Raw genomic sequence first — 14,330 nt, 5'->3', positions numbered from 1 at the left:
TCAATGTGTATATGAATTACATTCCCATCTGAGATCTGATTTGAGGAGGAGTGTATTTGAAAGAAGGGAATCTTGGAATTTAGGAAAACACAGAATATTATTAACACACATTCTGGCATATTCACTCTATTGTTGCCGACTTCCCTGTTCTGCCTACCCACATGGGGCATTCTGAGGATGGGGAGGGGCTAAATCAGCCCAGTCTCCGCCAGATCCCATTGCTGCCATTGCGTGATGGAATCAGACCCACTACAGGACTGAATGTTCTGCCTCCCACCTCCCACCACCTTGAACAGCAGGGCTGCACACATAGTAGTTGCTCCACCACTCCGCAAAGCTCTACCAGTGATGGGGAAGTTAGGATTGCACCCTAAATCTTTAAATCAGGAGTGGGGAACTTTAAAATACATTAAAACAAAACATTTTTAAAAAAGCTTTGAAGGCATCTTAAAAAAGAGAAAAAAAGGTTAAAAACATAAAAAACAATTCCACACAGACGCAGACTGGTATAAGGTCTCAACTTAAAATGCTTGTTGAAAGAGAAAGTTCTTCAATAGGCACCAAAAATATAACCGAGATGGCACCTGTCTAATATTTAAGGGGAGGGAATTCCACAGGGAAGGTCCCGTCGCACTAAAGGTCTGTTTCCTACATCGTGCAGAATGGATCTCCTGATAAGATGGTATCTGCAGGAGGCACTCACCTGCAGAGAGCAGTGATCAACTGGGTGTATAAGGGATAATTCTTTCAGCAGCAGGGTGACATGTTGGTGATCCCCTGCCCCTGTGGGCAGTGATGCTCCTGCATTTTCCACCAGCTGTAGCTTCCAGACCAGTCTCAAGGGCAGACCCACATAGAGCGCATTACAGTAATCCAGCCTGGAGGTTACCAGCGTGTGGACAACAGTGGTCAGGCTATCCCGGTCCAGAAACAGCCGCAGCTGTCTTACCAGCAGAAGCTGGTAAAAGGCACTCCTGGGCCTCTAGCACCCCCAGACTACGGTCCTGCTCTTTCAGATGGAGTACAACCCCATACAAAGCAGGCAACTGACCAATTATCTGAACTCGGGAACCACCAACCCACAGTGCCTCCGTCTTGCTAGGATTCAGACTCACTTTATTGGCCCAGCCCACCATCGAGTCCAGGCAGCAGTCCAGGGCTTGCATGGCCTCTCCTGATTCAGATGTTACGGAGAAATAGAGCTGGGAATCATCAGCATACTGACGATGGCACACTTGGCTTCTGTAGCATTGACCATCAGCTGATTATTGGCACTTCAAAATGCCATGCACAACTCTTTGCAAAGGAGCTTGTAAAGAACCCTGCTTGGTGCTTTGAAATCCTGACAAGCTGCTGATTGTCAGGGCTTCAAAGCACTGCATCACCCAGTGTCATTGTGATTTCAGGTGATTGACTGGTGTGAGGTCCCATCCACCTGTCAAATGTAAATAAATAAATAACCAGCCTCCACAAAAGCACAAGTGAATCTACCTAACAAGTCTCCATAGGCAGGGGTGAGTTGAACTACATGCTATGTGATTTTTTTTTAAGTGTGATGTCTATTTGAAGGAGATAATCTTGGAATTTTAAATGAGAAGGTACCAAACATCATTTTTAAAATATTTGTTCTGGTACCAGGCTAGTGAAGATAGCTCAGTAAATTTTCTACAGTTAAAGACTTCATTGGATAACCCTGCTCACTTCAATAACCTGAGTTCATGGTGACCTTCAGGGCCATCTTGGGTGTGTAAGGTTGATGTTTGTGTCTGCTACTAGTGCCAATTGGTTACATCAGTAGTAGATATTGTGTAGTATCATATTTGTTATGATTACACAGTTGGGAATGAGTGGACAGAAGTAGTTTTATATCCTCCAGGCTGAGAGCCTGCTCTGCTACAGAATGGGGCTCTTCCCAGGTGAGAGACTGGAGAAGAGTATTAGGTGGTCCAGTGGGTGTGGGGCCCATTAGTACTTCAAAGATGGGGAGAGTATTTTACATGTGTATGCCTGGCAGCACTTCTTTGTATGTGGGTTGAGTATGGTTGATATTCAACCAAACTGATAAAGATAATGTATGAGGTAGTGAATTATTGTAATGTTTGGACAGAATGGATGGTGAGAGTAAGACTGGGTATGTAGTTTGTTTTTTATGTAAATCATTTGACATTGTGTGTTTTCATATAAATGTATGTATTTTTATCTGTTGTAAACTGCTTCAAGATCTCCAGACAGTACACAGTCCATAAATAGAAATAATAAATAAATAAAATAAACCCTCATTAAATTTATAGACCACAGGTTATCAAGGCCCTGAAGACATACCAAAAATTTGAGACCAGCATTCAAAACTTCACTAACAACAAGCATTTTCTCATGCTTGGAAGGTGCTAAGGAGTGGACTTGGAGATAGTATAGGTAAGTATAAAGTTCAATGCACATGAATTCCACTGGGCTCTGTGGAGGATTGCCAAGTAATAACATCATCGGCACCTACTTCAGAAATTATCCTTTAGTAGTCAGACTTTCAACAACCCATTACAACACTAATAAAAGCCATCTGGGCTTTTCTAGCTTTAGACATCTGCCTTACGGTCTGCACAAATAACACTTACTCACCTTTAACCATGTGGGGTTGTGAAAAGCAAAGGAGACAATTATTTAAGGGCTGAGCAAAAAGCAGCAACAAGAAGGAACAAAATAAAACAACAACTCCATTAGCTGCAACACACCACTACGAATTCAGAAGCCACTTCTGCTGCTCTAAACACACAAGAAGAACCTAGCTGAATCAAATTAAGATTATATCTAGCTTCCCATTTCTATCAGTAGCCAGCCCCCAAACAGAGCATGAAAGAAATGGTTTCTCACTGTTTGTCCCAGGACCTGGTATTTGGAACCATTCTTCTTCTGAACATGGTATATTGACTGATCTAGGTAATGTGGCTAATATCATCCACAAATTTGTCTATTTCTCTTTCAAAACATCTAGACCAGTTTTTTAAAAAAACAAAACAGGAAAGGACGTTTAAAAAGAAAAATAAATGAAGGACAGTTATGAGCTCAAAATCAGATCACATCAATGTTTTGCACTTAAATAGAGGCCCTTCCTGCATATAATTATTTAATACAGTGACAGGGAATGTTCAAATTTAAGTCAATGGTGTCATTACCAAATGTGGATCTGGAAACACGCAATCACAATGCAAGCAAAATACCTCACTAACATGAATACGAATTCATCCAAAAGCAACACAATTAGCATATGCAGTACGCTACCAGTTTGGGGGCCATATTTGGAGAATATATTCAGAAGTCTTTTAGTCAATTAGCAGTAGAGATTTCGAGGTTCCTGGAAAATCTGCTGAATCAGTATGATTGCACTACATGATGGTGAACTACCTCAAATTTAGTGGGTAACTATACCACATTAATATGTGTGCATCATTATAAGTGTGACAAAGAGTAACCTAATGGCCTCAGGTGACATATCAGTAGACTCCACTTTACAGTTACATACAGATGAGGCCTCCAAAAATATCCAATTCTTTCCACATTTGCCATGGTGTAAGGTGCCATTTTAATGTTTTCCTATCTATGTAGGGGCCATTTACTTATAAGCACCTCCCACATGGCTGGGAGAATGGTTTAAATGACCCAGGAACATAGCTAAGGTCCAATCATATGCCTGTTTCATAGAATCAGTGCTATACCAGGAGGATGCATGTGTGCTGATTCCATGGAAACGACCCAACCAATCAACCGCTGTCCATGTGGCTAGGTCAAGTAAATGATCTTGCTGCTGCTCATAAATATCCCAAATCATGAGAATGTCCTAGAAAATAAGAAATATATATTTGAAAGTACTTTTTCTTTCAACTATCACTTCTGACTTCGCTAGACATAAGGAGCTACACTGCATCTGGCTCCAATCTCTTAGTGCTTAGTGCAGCTGCTATCTGCTTGCCTCAGGAGACCAGGCTGAACTCCCTTTTCAGTCCTTCTGCCAGACTCAAGAAGTCCTGTTGATCATAGGAACGGCATTTGGGACTAAAAGTGAGAAACTTGTTCCCTATTTATTAGGGATGGGTTAGAAATTCAGTTTGGTTTGGATTTAAAGCTGAATTTATCAAATCCTCACTGTCCAAAAATATGAGTACTGAAGCATGGCTATCCTTCAAAATTCACACTTATCCAAATTTGCCATGCAGTTTTCCAACCAAACAATATTTACAAAAATGCATATACTAAGGGGAACTGTGCATACAAATGAATATAGAAGTGAAAAAAATGTATTGTATTAGGAGGAATTGCCTGCAAAAATGTGTGCATTAGTCATACTGCATACAGAAATGTGTTCATTAGGAGAAATTTGCACTAAAAGCTGAAGTATTTTCATGAGGATTTTTAAAAAATGCAAATGGCTGGAAATGATGTGGAGAGCTCAATTTAAGATTGGGGAAAAATGAGAACGTGAGATAACCAAAACGCACAGATGCTTTCCACACTTACTATTTATTTGAGCCACTTTTAGCCCTTCCTTCGTGAAAAATCAACCCCATAGTGGGTTACAACAGGGAGAACCTGTAATAGATACTCAGCAATAAAAACAATCTAAAAACTCATCAAAACCATCACAAATAAACCAGAAACAAAATCCTGAGGGCAGTCTCCTACACCACTTCCAACCAACTTAACCGAGCCTCAGTGTCCTTATGCGTGCCTCCTCCCTGCTAAGTGACAAGGATGAACTTAAGCCGTTCAGTGCCAGCTTGACTCTTCCCCTTCCCCCTCCTCCCTCCTGCTTCTTCTAGGGCAACCTTTCCCAACCAGTGTGCCTCCAGATGTTACTGGACCACAATTCCCATCTTTCCTGACCATTGGCAACGCTGGCTGAAGCTGATGGGAGTTGTGGTCCAACAACATCTGGAGGCACACTGGTTGGGAAAGGCTGTTCTAGGGCTTATGAGCCAAAATAATGAACCCAGCTGCTTAAAGAACTGTGGTGGCTCTATCCACTCCAATTCCGACTTGACCATGCTTACTTACAGCTGGATCAGAAGCGCGAGGAAGACTTGCCGGCAGTGTCCTTTGCTGCCTTGTCACAAGAGGTTTGGGGAAGAGGTAGTACCTGAACAAGCTCATAGAATGTGCACATATAGTAACTTTTTAAATGATGCAACCCACAACAGATTTCAAATTTTGTTCTTTAGATTACATCCTCAGCACTTCCAGACCACACATTACACAAACTGATGCATCTTCAAACTGTGGGGCTTTTGTATGTTTTGTTTTAAGGGATAAAGCATGTCCTCACCAACCTGTCAGAGGCTAGTTAGATTTCCCTACAGCTATGAAAGTTTATGGGGTGCTTTCACACTGCACTTTATTCCGTTATTCTAATGATTTATTTCCTGTTAATTTGCGCATTAAATTTGAGCTTTCACATGACATAACGGGTAGCTCTGGAATTCTGGTGGAATGTAGTAGACGTTTAGTGCTGATTTCCGCAATAAATGATACCAGAAAAATTCCGATAGCAGGCTGGGAAACCGGAAGATTGCGGGAGTTTTGTGCTAGCTGCTGCTGCTCACGTGACAGCCCTCCCATCATGCAGTGCATTCCCGCCCTTACCAACAGCCCTCCCAGCATGCAGCCTTCACTCAGCCTGTGCTGCTGCTGCTTGTGCTCAACCAGAGCCTCTGCTGCTGCGCTGCCGCGCCTCTCAGCTGATCGCAATTGCGATTGCGCCTCTTTCAAACCCCCCCACGCACCGAAAGAACAGGCCTCAAACCAAAGGTAGGTGAAGACCTGCTCATCTGGTGTCGCATGAGGCCGAATGAAGGGAGGGGAAAAACTCTGCTCTGTGTCCGAAAGACTGTTGCGCAAAATGCCGGTATAACAGGTACTGCAGTGTGAAAGGGATTTTTGAAATCCGGAACAAAGCACTACCTTTTTAATCCGTTAAACTAGCGCTATTAGCCCCATGTGTGAAAGCAGCCTATGATGTAATCTTTCCTTTGGAAAAAAAATAACATTGCATGTTCGAAATCACAGATCTTCCTAACATGGAGCCCAATACTTCCAACCCAATGTTGAAATCAGTCAGCTTATAAATCATACAGGACTGATTCTGTTCATAGTTCTCTTGCCATCCGATACTGTACAAAATGGTCACTGCCACATCTTTCATTTGTGAGCATCTGCTGCTGCTGCTGTTGCTGTATTTTCTTCTTTTGTATGCTAAAAATAGAATTACCTGAGCTGCAAGTCCACAGGAAGGCTAATTAAAGAGTTAGTAAACAATGTTCCTCCCCGGTGAGTAAATCATCAGATACAAACACTGGCTACCATTCATGATAATCTATCAGAGTACACCTGGCCCTATGGGCCTTTGAAATCTATCAAGTCTAATTTATTTAACCATCAACTATTTACTTTTTAGACAACCTGACGTAAGGTAAATATAAATTAGATTGTTTGGTTAATCAAAAGCCAAGACCTATTCTTCTCTATGGAAGTTGTTATTATTCTAACAATTTATTACCCATAGGTCCAAGGGCGGGTTAAAACCATTTTAAAACATAATTAAAACAAAAACAACCTAAAAAAATCACAGAAAATAGGGTGGGTCCTAAAAATATACATTGAACACTAGGCTCCCAGCTGACAAATAAATCAGCATTTGTTTTGCATTTTATATTAGTTCAGAATTATATTTTTCTGCATAAGGTTATTCCAATTTCAAAAGGTTCTCTGTCTGCTAAAAATGGACAATAACATCTAACTGGAAGAATGCGTTTTGATTCTCTTTCATGCGCCAGCCTAAGGTTTGTAGAAGTATATATAGAAGACAGCCTATTTCTTTGCTTCCAAGTAATGGGTACAGTGAGACAGGGGTGTATTTTATCACCCTATTTGTTTAATCTGTACGCAGAACATATCATACGGAAAGCAGGATTGGACCAAGAGGAAGGAGGTGTGAAAATTGGAGGGAGAAACATCAATAATTTAAGATATGCAGACAATACCATACTACTAGCAGAAACCAGTAATGATTTGAAACGAATGCTGATGAAAGTTAAAGAGGAAAGCACAAAAGCAGGACTACAGCTGAACATCAAAAAGACTAAAGTAATGACAACATAAAATTTATGTAACTTTAAAGTTGACAATGAGGACATTGAACTTGTCAAGGATGATCAATACCTTGGCACAGTCATTAACCAAAATGGAGAGAATAGTCAAGAAATCAGAAAAAGGTTAGGACTGGGGAGGGCAGCTCTGACAGAACTAGAAAAGGTCCTCAAATGCAAAGATGTACCACTGAACATCAAAGTCAGGATTATTCAGACCATGGTATTTCTGATCTCTATGTATGGATATGAAAGCTGAACAGTGAAAAGGGGATAAGAGAAAAATCAACTCATTTGAAATGTGGTGCTGGAGGAGAGCTTTGCGCATACCATGGGCTGCGAAAAAGACAAATACTTGGGTGTTAGAACAAATTAAACCAGAACTGTCACTAGAAGCTAAAAAGATGAAACTTTGGACACATCATGAGAAGACATGATTCACTAGAAAAGACAATAATGCTGGGAAAAACAGAAGGGAACAGAAAAAGAGGAAGGCCAAACAAGAGATGGATTGATTGATTCCATAAAGGAAGCCACAGACCTGAACTTACAAGATCTGAACAGGGTGGTTCATGACAGATGCTACTGGAGGTTGCTGATTCATAGGGTCGCCTCAAGTCGTAATTGACTTGAAGGCACATAACAACAACAAAATGGGTACAGTGGCTCTGAATAGAATAAAAGGTATATGCTCCACTGTTCAAGTCATAGCACCTTCTGGCTTGGGGCTCACACACTTCTGTATCCAAGACTTTTTTTGGTACACCCTGATTTGGGTCTTTTGCAAATTCAGAGCTTGGAAAAGTTACTTTTTTGAACTACAACTCCCATCAGCCCAATCCAGTGGCCATGCAGGCTGGGGCTGATGGGAGTTGAAGTTCAAAAAAGTAACTTTTCCAAGCTCTGCAAATCATTCCAAACCAAGCATAACTAAAGAACAATGGACATTCTGAAAAACAATTCCCACAAAACTGAAATTAAACATATCAGGTACATAATCCTTAACCCAAACCCATACAATAACAAACCCAAAGAGAGCAAGCTGGAATTAGCAACAACAGTTACAAAAGAAAATAAAGGACAGCATTAACATACTGCTAGACACAAAAGGAGGCTGTCAAAATGGCTACTGTCAGTGAAAACGTTATACTACCAATAATAGTTGCAAAGCTGTCAGTCATTTTTTGTTTCAAAATACAGGAAGATGTATCAAATTAAAAAAACAACAAAACCTTCCTCAGCAGGAAAAGGAAGATCAATTTGCAAGCCAGTGTTTTGCTTACAATCTGCAACATTTCCCAAACACAAATAATGTAGGGCATAAAATGTGAGAACACACTCACTGAGGTTTTCTACATGTCATTTTTCAAGCACTGTGCTCAAACTAGAAAGACATCAGACAATTAACTATGGGCATCCATCATCTTGTCATGTGATAAGTGAGCAAAGAGCAAAAACCCTTGCTATCCTACCCTGGCAGAAATATTTGCACAGCAAACTAAAGGTGATCATAATGTCCCTGACCATAGTCTCTCCCTCTTCTACCTTTGTACATGTATAATTATTCAAACTTCACAGTGAAATCAATTACAGATTTATAAAGTTTGATAAAGAAAACACAATGTAAAAGATAATTCAGTGACTAGCAAACTCAATAGGGCAACTGCAGGCAGAAATAATTCCACTGAATTCAATGGGGCTTACCCCCAGGATTGCACAGGAATGCAGCCTTAATGAAGACTGATCAAATGTTATTTTGTGTTCATGGTTTATGAAATAGTGGTTCACAAAAATATTAAAAGAAAACATTGCCTACCTCTGTTATATGCGGCATTGGGTTAAATCCACAGAGATTGCACACTATGTTCTTGCATTCTGTACATGTATTATAGTTGGGAGGATCCTTAGAACCAATGTTTAATTCAGTTTTACAGAGAGGGCAAGATGATACTGGCGGTGAAGGTTGCACCATTTCTGGTGCATCAGCACTTCGCTTAGCTTCAACAGCTGGAGGCTTGATGTCTTTGGCAGGCAAAGCCTTCTTCTTAGTGTCTGTTTCTTTAACAGTGGAGATGCTTTCCGTTTTGGGTGGCTCTGATTTTTCTGCACCAGGAGGCTTTGCTTCTTTTTTAATGGGTGTTGCTTTGGGAGTTGGTTGAGGTTGACGGGTATCTTTTTGTGAGGCAGGAGGCTGTGCCAGAGGAGGGGGTTGTTTTGAAGGGGACCCAGATAGAGGACCCTGTGGATGAGCTCCTGGCTGGCCTGCTGTAGAGATTAAATTAGAAGCCTGACTGAAAATTGAAGCACCAAATCCAAAGAGCTTTCCAGTAACTGTTTCTTGAGGGGTTGTTGGCTGTGGTTTAGGTGTGTCTGTGATACCTCCTATATTAAGACTGAATAATCTAGATTGCTCTGGAGTTTTTGGAGGTTGCTGAGCTTGTGGCTGAACTTGGATGGGTTTGGGGGCTGTGGTGGGCTGTTGTCCTTTGGAAGCCTGCTTGGCATCTGGTTTGGGATTCATCTGGGGTTGCATTTTCTTAGGGTCTTCTTTCACGTCACCTGGATCTGCTTGCTTCTGAGCCTTAGTATCTGAACTAGGTCGAGGCTGAGAAATAAGTTTGGGATCTGACTTCTGACGAGACACTTGAGATGAAGCTTTGGAATCTGGAGGAGCAGCTTTACTCACAGGTGGAGGTGTGTCTTGAGATGATTTGGCCTTCTCTGGTCTCTGAGAATGTATCACTTTCTGTTGAGCCACTGAAGCTTTGGGGCCAGGTGAATCTTGTTTGGAATCTGACGATGGTGTAGGCACCACACTACTTGTGGGTTTCTGAATACTAGATTGCTTTTGTTTGTCTTCAACCAATGTCGGCTTGGGCTGGTCAGATTTTGGGATGGATTCTGTTGGCTGAATTTCAGCTGAGGGAAGTTTGAATTTTGCAGGAGGAGAACTGGGTATGGTTGGTTTTTTTGTTTGTGTTGGTGGCTTTTTGTGTTCAGGTGACTGGGTAACATCAAGTTTTAGAGGAACATCTTTCTTCAGCGTTGAGTGCTGTGGCTGGGAAAGTGGTTTGGTTGCTGAAGTTGGAGCAGACATCTTTTGTTTGGGTACAGAGGGCTGTGGACCATGAACTGGAGGTAAATCACCACCTAAAGCTCTTTGCATCTGGCAGTTTAAACAAAGCCATTCTTTAATCTGTAAGAATAAGAACATAATAATAATAAGATTAAATAGCCAGACAGAATCGCATCATGAATATTAAAAATAACCTTTTCACATGTTTTAAAGGGAAGAGAGGCTCACTTGATCGCATCCACTTTCTACTTTTAGTCCTATATTATAGAAGTCACATCAGAAATTTCCAACACCTCAGAAAGTCTCCAACTTGGGCAGGCATAAATAGATGTAACCCACTTCTGTTGATGGGCTTTGCACAGATGCATGATTTAAATATCTTATGTTATTTGTCATCCTGATGAAGAGCTCCATGAAACTCTGAGTCTAGCAGTACAATTAATATCCCTTTCTGATTTTAAGTGATAGTATTAAAAGAAAAGAACATACAACTCTGATAACTAAAAGTTCAAAGTGCTTATTATAAAATCGTTTTTCTTGTTCACAATTTTAAATAAAATGTGACATTCATTCAGTATTTGGGACTTAATTAATCCCACTGAAACGTTTCTGTTTTGGGCACAAAATTCCTCCCAAATATTTCAGTGAAAATGGAAATGGACTGCATTCAAGTCGATCCCGACTTATGGCTACCCTATGAGTAGGGTGTTCATGGTAAGCGGTATTCAGAGGGGCTTACCATTGCATCCCTCTGAGGCTAGTCCTCCCCAGCTGGCTAGGGCCTGCTCAGCTTGCCACAGCTGCACAAGCCAGCCCCTTCCTTGTCCACAACTGCCAGCTGGGGGGCAACTGGGCTCCTTGGGACTATGCAGCTTGCCCACGGCTGCACAGGTGGCAGGGCACGTAACCCCTGAGCCACTCACTGTGGGGTGATCTTTAGCTGGCCCTTTACCCCCAGGAGACACAAGCAGGGATTTGAACTCTCAGACTCTGGACTCCCAGCCAGGCTCTCCTCCCCACTGTGCTATACGATTTAAATACTACAACCTTCAGGAACATAACTATAAGTAAGATGTTGCTTCTTAATGCCCTTGAACTACATCAGATAAAATCATCTGCAATTAAATGTAGCTTTAAGTTAACACACATTGCAAACCAAATCTGGTCACACTTTTGTTAGAGCTGACTTGTTCTTCCATTTGCTTGAACAGGAATATACTATATATCTCCAGGTATGACACTCAATCTCTTGTTTTCATAGGAAAGTATTATTTGTCTTGTGGGGGGCAAGAGGCCATGTATCATTTGTCACCGCAGCCTAAGGCCATTAGCAAAAAAGAATTAGAATCACAGCTTTCTGTATTTGATAAGCATTGCCCAGAGAAAACCATTTTTACTATCACCTTCATACACCTCCCCCAGCCTCAATATTATAGGAGATTCTCCTTTGCAATGTGACTATTTTAGCCACATGACCAGGAAAGCACTTAGGTTTGCTAGGTCAGAAGCATCTCAAACACTGAGATTTCAGGGGAGGGCGCTAGTGATGTCACACAACAGGCCCCAGTGATGTTGTCAAGCATGATATATTAAGCATCAACTACAGTAGCTTGGTGCATATAATTCAAACAAAAACATTTCTCTGCTTAGAAATTAAGATAGAAATCTTAGCTAAAAGATAGAACCTGGATAGGGAACATTTAATCTAGCCTACTTGCTTCTGGCAAGAAAGGTTTAAGTGCCCTCAGGCCAGGCCAGTCACCAAAAGGCCATTGTAGGAAGAAAGGAGCCTAATTAAATGGGAGCACTCAGGAGTAAAGATGGATGTCTCTGAAGGCTGCAATTCTAAGCACACTTACTAAGGGACTAAGCCCCATAGAACTCAATAGGACTTCCTTCTCAGTAGATATGGTTTGGATTGTGCTGTTAGTAAAACCTGACTAAGGATCCTCTGCAAAGATATCCATATCAAAGCAGGATTGGCAGCCCCCTGCCTGGAATGCCCTGCCCCTGCCTTTTAACATGGCAGCTTCAAACTTCTTTACAGACTTGACCCTTCACTTCAGAAAGAGGTTTAAGAAATGAGTAACAGTAAGAAGATTCTCTACCCTTTCCTGCCTACTCTGTGGGCTGCTATGAACTCGCTTTGACAGCCAAACCAAATCCAGTGAGGAGTAATTGACAGAGAGAAAACACACATGGTTTTGTCTACCTTCACAGGCAGTAACTTGGGAACAACAGCAATTGCAGCCACATTTCCCAGTATGTGAATTCTCTTTTACCACTATTGGGCAAGAAACAAACCATCATGCAACCAACATCATCATCAGTGGGTTTAAGGGGGTTCAGCTGAACGCATGGAACCACTGTTGTTGCTTCTATGGATGTAAGGGAATGAGGTTAAAGGTAAATGAAATGCAAATAGAAAAAGATGATTTCCTAAATGCAATACCATACCAAACACAACAAGATTCCTATGAGTAAGGCAAAAAACTCAGCATCCCACAACCAGTCAGGATTCCTAACCAAAAAACCAAAACTAAAAAAAATCCGGACAGCCAGTCAGCCAAGGTCACATAGATCCCCATGCAGCACAACCTGAGCCAGGGCTGCAGTTAATGCAGAATGCTGTGGCACAATTGCTGACATGAGTGAGACCTGTCAGCACATAATACTTCTGCACTGAAATCTCTACTGGTTGCTGAATTGCTATCACGCCAAGTTCAAGGTGTATTTTCCAGGTTATGGATGCCACGTAGTACTTTTCTGCACCTGCTAAAAAAATTGTTTAGGCAAGCCTACCCAGGCACGTAGAAGCTATTTTTAATCTGTTTTTAAGTCACTGTTGGTGTTATTATTTTGAATGTTTTTAAATGCCTGTCTTTAAATGTTTAGCCAATAATTTTATTGTTTTAATTCTTTCTGTAAACCACTTTTTATAATAAAACTGTATATAAATGTTGTAAATAAAATACACAAATAAATTTTTCAGTCACTGCCCTTTGGTCTCTTTCCAATTTTAGGAACACAGGAATCTGTCTTATACTGACTCAGTCCATTTAGTACCATCTGGCTCAGTACTGATGACATAGGCTAGCACTGGTTCTCCAGGATTCCAGACAATAGTCTTTTCCAGAGATTGAATTTTGGACCTTTGCATGCAAAGCATATGCCCTACCACTGAGCTACGCCCCTTTCCCTGTTTAAAAAAGTATCTTTTACAATTGTTATTTTCAATTCACTAATAAATGCACAGGATACCTAGAGCAGATCCACACCATTCATTTAAAGCACATTCAACACATATTGGAAGCACATGAATTCCACCACAGAATCATGGGAACCGTAGTTTGTTAAGGGTTGTGGGAACTATAACTGTGAGGGGGAAACTACACTTTCCAGGATTCTGGGCTATTCACCATCCCAGTATAATCTGCCCCTCAGGATGAAAACAACAGGGGAGAACCATGACCACCCCAAGGAAGAAGGGCACACTTACAATGTAGAGGAAATAATAATGTACAACCATAGTTGAATCAGATACTTATCAGGACATAGTATGTCATAGTATGAAGAAATATTTATATAAGAATGACTGTCAAAGATGTTTATTATTTACAAACCAGTAAATATATTTATAGTGCAATCCTATGCATGTTTACTCAGAAGCAAGTTCCAATGTATTTGATGGGGCTCAAACAAGGAGGGTGCACAAGGAACTTTACTCACCCAATCCAAAATTCAGAATCCTTCCTTTTTAAGCTGTTTTGCAACTGTTTTTCACTTGTTTTTACAGTTATTTGATTTCACAGGGATTTATTTCTTCTTGGTTTCCAATCGGTAACCCTACTTCACAGGGATGTTGGAAAGACTCCATATACACACACACACTGGAGATGAAAAATACATACACCCAACATTTTTGTCAAAACCAGTTGATCTCTGAATTTTTTTTGAAAAAATAAAATCAATATTATTTTTCTACATAATAAAAGCAGTGAAACCACAAGTAGGGATGTTGAATAATCAATATGGGAACACACTGACTGACCAAGATGAAATAAAAGGAAGATGGAAGCAATACACTGAAGAACTATAAAAGAGATAGAAAGATGACAGAT

At 40.9% G+C, this 14,330-nt stretch overlaps 1 protein-coding gene across 1 annotated transcript in view; it reads right to left on the bottom strand.

The window, feature by feature from the left end:
• Positions 1 to 14,330, bottom strand: part of PCLO (piccolo presynaptic cytomatrix protein) — a 394,902-nt gene that overhangs the window by 342,170 nt on the left and 38,402 nt on the right. The window contains exon 3 of the mRNA XM_061582318.1: positions 8,950 to 10,329. Coding sequence (XP_061438302.1) covers positions 8,950 to 10,329 — 1,380 coding nt within the window. The remainder of the gene's footprint in view (positions 1 to 8,949; positions 10,330 to 14,330) is intronic.

The sequence above is a fragment of the Rhineura floridana genome, chromosome 8 (assembly GCF_030035675.1).
Source record: "Rhineura floridana isolate rRhiFlo1 chromosome 8, rRhiFlo1.hap2, whole genome shotgun sequence".
Classification (NCBI taxonomy): Eukaryota; Metazoa; Chordata; class Lepidosauria; order Squamata; family Rhineuridae; genus Rhineura; species Rhineura floridana.
The sequence above is the reverse complement of the archived record's forward strand: the minus strand, read 5'-3'. Positions and strand labels throughout refer to the sequence as shown.